General features: G+C 53.2%; 1 protein-coding gene; it reads left to right on the top strand.

Moving 5' to 3' along the window:
- The first annotated feature begins 50 nt into the window (after window positions 1-50).
- Window positions 51-1,671, top strand: GSTUM_00007602001 (uncharacterized protein). XM_002839533.2 has 2 exons: window positions 51-1,072; window positions 1,130-1,671. Exons 1-2 carry the CDS (start codon window positions 360-362, stop codon window positions 1,590-1,592), a joined length of 1,176 nt encoding a protein of 391 aa, XP_002839579.1. The 5' UTR covers window positions 51-359; the 3' UTR covers window positions 1,593-1,671.
- The last annotated feature ends 2,153 nt before the right edge of the window (window positions 1,672-3,824 follow it).

Genomic DNA, 3,824 nt, shown 5'->3' with positions numbered 1-3,824 from the left:
TTTGGGGTTTTTTTAGGGTTTTTTTTTTGCGCGGCGAGTTCCCCGGCGCTGTTGCAATGTACCGATATGGTTCAATCAAATTTGTTGTCCTGCACGATTGAGTAGCTGATCTTCGGCAGCACCGAGATTGGGATACGAGACTAGATGTGGGGCTTGAGTGCGCTCTTGTGATTTCTTGCTTCTTTGGGCTGAGGGATTGTCGGACGCTGCGCTGGATATGCTGGGTACTCGTATTGTTCCGCGGAGCGGGGTGGGGATTGGGGAGAGTTTAAAGAGGGGGAGGAATCCATCTGAATCGAGTTTCGCTTTTTGCGATACCGATAGCTTCCAGCAGCTTTCCTTAAAGCATTGCATTCATTATGTTCTACCAGTCTCTCTTACAGTCTTTACTCTTCTCCCCCTTCCTCCCCTTCCTCCTCCTATCATCCCCTGCAGTAACCACTGCCGAAAAACTCGATGAGGCAGCTTTCAAGCTCAAAGAGTCCGGGTACAATTCCCACATAGCCACCCTCTCCCAGCTCCTTCCTGGGGCCAGTGTCCTCGATGTTCTCGCCGCAACGAACCACGACATGGTGGCCGAGGAGGTGCATGCAGTCGGTATGAGCTACAAAGCCACGCGCTGGGAGAACTCTGCCTCCTTCAACGACTTCGGCACGACCTCCTGGTACCCGCAAGGCGTAAGCACCTCCGCCGATGCGTACGATGTCGGCACGTACGAAGGCAAGCGTGTAACACTGGTAAGCTGGTACGATAATCGCGATGTCCCCGCCGCGGAGAATAAGGGCGTTCGGATCGCCTTTGTGGATAGGGATAAGAGCCCTGATGCCTACCGCTACGTGCTGCTTGTGGAGCCGTATTTGAATGCCGGGACGGCGGATTTTAGGGCTGTGAATGTACATGCGGGGGGTATCGCCTGGTACGGGAACTCGTTGTATATCGTCGATACGAATAAGGGCTTTAGGGTGTTTGATCTTACGCAGATTTGGAAGGTTGAGACGGGCGATGGGATCGGAAGGAAATCTAGTGGGGGGTTCTCAGCCGCGAATTATGCTTATGTTTTGCCGCAGAGCCGGTATAGCTCCCTTTCTTATTTACTTCTTGCGGAAATTCATGCTAACTGCTTGACCAGAACCTACACCCAAACCAACCCCCCCACCCCAAGCGTTCGCTTCTCCTTCGTTTCTCTGGACCGCACAACAACACCGGACAGCCTCCTCGTCGGTGAGTACCAACCCGCCTCAGACACTGGACCCCGCCGCTTCATCCGCTGGAGCATCGACTACACCAACCGCCAATTAATCACCGACTCTGCCGGCGTCGCCACCGCCACTTGGGCGTATGAAGTCAACATCGACCGCATGCAGGGTGTCAACTCCGTCAACGGCAAGTTCTACATCTCCAGGAGCAATGGCAGGTCGAATGGTGATTTCATTTCTTGGGTTCCTGGAAGCACTGCTAAAATTGCCGCTAATGCGGTGCCGGAGGGGCCGGAGGATCTGAGTTATGACAAAACCACTGGGCTAATGTACACCGTTACCGAGGCTGTTAATGGGAGGTATATTTTGCCGTTTGATCCCAAGATTTTGCCGTAGATTGTGGGTTTGTGAGGTGGTAGATGGGCGATGTACGATATTATGTGTTGGATTAATGATACGGGAATTGATATTGTAATGTTAGTTCCGATCTGGAAGCGTTTATGTAAGTGGCTCGTGAAAAATCGCTATTAATTTGGAATGATAGCATTGGTACCTGTTGTAGTGGAGCGGACCAGCGAGTGATTTCACGTGACTATACTGATGGCTCTCCCAAGCCCGAGGCTCGGAGAAGTAGTTGGTGTAGCTACCCATATCACTACCCTTTGCATCCTCACTACAAAAAGATCTTTCTCACCAGTTCTACCGGGGGCTAAGTTAAGTCTCCCAGTCTCCCCGAAGCTTGAAAAGCCAGCATTGCCATCCCGATAGGAATGGCGCAGGCCTCATAGCCGTGCAAGGCACAATGGATCGATCCTCCGGAACCCAATTTTCCAATCCTCCACACCGACAGATTATAAACTGCCAGCAACTAATCTAAGCCAGAACCCATCCCTGGGCCCGGAGCAAGACAGACGTGCGGTCTCAGCAAAGAACATCCCCGCAGGGTCATACCACTGCTTAATCCTCTACAGCCTTGGATAATCTGTCCCCCCCCGGAACGCCTGTTGACGGTCCAGTTCACCGATGCTGGTCCGAGAAACCACCCACAAGCATCAGCTCCTCCAACCTACCCTACCCCCATCACAAATCCTACCACGCCAACGTAACCCCCCATGCCCAGCGACACACCCTGCACTTGTGAATCCAGAGTACGAATGCCCGTATTCTAGCCGATTCTGGTATGACAATGGCGTGCATTTCCGTCTCCCTCAACGCCGGGGTTAACGTTGGTACTATGTTAAGCCCTACAATCGGGAATGTGCCGATGTTCTCTTTCTTCACGCCTCTTATTATGTCTTCTAAAATTTATCCCCGCGCTCGATAGAAAGTCCTCTCGGGGGGATGGTCTAGACACTACTTACGTATTCCGGGCGCCCATCCGATCCCGTGGAAAGCTGGCTGGGGTTGTTTTTTTTTCCCCCCACGGGGTCTGCGGCTTTGGTGGTGGTTGGTTGGTTGCAGGAGGGTTCTGCCTTTTGCTAATGGTCCGGCGGCTGTACGATAGATCGCTTTGCCTGCGTGTTTCGGGGAGAGGGGGGGTAGACTTTTGCAACTTGGTAGAAGTCGGCGTGTTCTATGTATCATAGGTTTCTGGTTGCCGCGGCTTGCATGTCACACGAAGGTGCCCGCGGTCAGAGTATGGGGGTTATGGTGTCGAAAGTGCCTGTTTCATCGGGCTTGCTGGATTTCGCCGGTACTGTAGTTTCTTTTTACAAGGGGTTGGTTATGGAGCACTCGGTCCTGCCACCCTAGCAAAGGGATATATATCTAGATGGTTGTCTTTGCTAGCGGTGGCGAAGTGGCTGGTGGCCACGACTACGTCGAGTGAGAGGACAGAGTCCGCGCGCGTTCCTAGGATACTTCTTAGCGGTGGGTTGACCACCCGGCCTTGAATATACCCCCCCGGAATATCCAACTCTCTTCAACCATCTGCACATGCGCCTACCACCCCCACCTAAAAGTACAAGAGTACATGCCGCCCCCTCCGCACTAGCTACAGTACCACAGCCCAGACCCCTTAGGAAAAGCGTAGATATCCCTCAGCTCCCCTCCCGTGCCCACCCCGAATCCAGTAACCCGTACACCCACCCCCAGTACATCCGCCAAAGCCGTGCCTGGTGTTCTTGACAACCAGGCGTACGTTTTGATTCCTGGTAGGGTGGATACTAGCCTGGGAGTACCGGACTGTTTTTGCGCTGGCGATGCGGATCGGATAAGCCTCTCGGGTTCATGCGCCATCCGTAGAATTCGTCGTGGATACAAGACGTACTTGTGAGTAGCGGGGACGTGCTCTGCTAGGGTTGCTCATCGCTATCAATTTAGGAATCAGCTTGTGTCGCGGGGAGAGAGGGAGAGTATATCCCTGGAAGAAGCACTGATCGAGCTGGAAATCAGAACTACTTCACCCCCCCCCCCGAAACCTTCGCACACTCTGCCTTACGATAGAATTCAACAGCGGAGAAAAAAAAACCACTGCCGACGCTGGTTTCGGAAATGAGCCTAGAGAAGCCCGCACTCTAGTACTCGCTACCTGCTCTTCCAGGGCCGGTCGTGATCCCCCAGTCGGACTTTGCGTTTCCTTTTCTCCACACCCAGGCGGATTGTCACAGCACTTCCAATACTGGAGTC

This window comes from Tuber melanosporum, assembly GCF_000151645.1.
Source record: "Tuber melanosporum whole genome shotgun sequence assembly, scaffold_38, strain Mel28".
Lineage (NCBI taxonomy): Eukaryota > Fungi > Ascomycota > Pezizomycetes > Pezizales > Tuberaceae > Tuber > Tuber melanosporum.
The sequence above is the reverse complement of the archived record's forward strand: the minus strand, read 5'-3'. Positions and strand labels throughout refer to the sequence as shown.

Coding starts and splice junctions, on each gene's coding strand:
- GSTUM_00007602001 (XM_002839533.2), top strand. CDS start 360: ATGTTCTACCAGTCTCTCTTACAGTCTTTACTCTTCTCCCCCTTCCTC. Junction 1,073..1,129: donor TATGTTTTGCCGCAGAGCCG/GTATAGCTCCCT, acceptor CTGCTTGACCAG/AACCTACACCCAAACCAACC.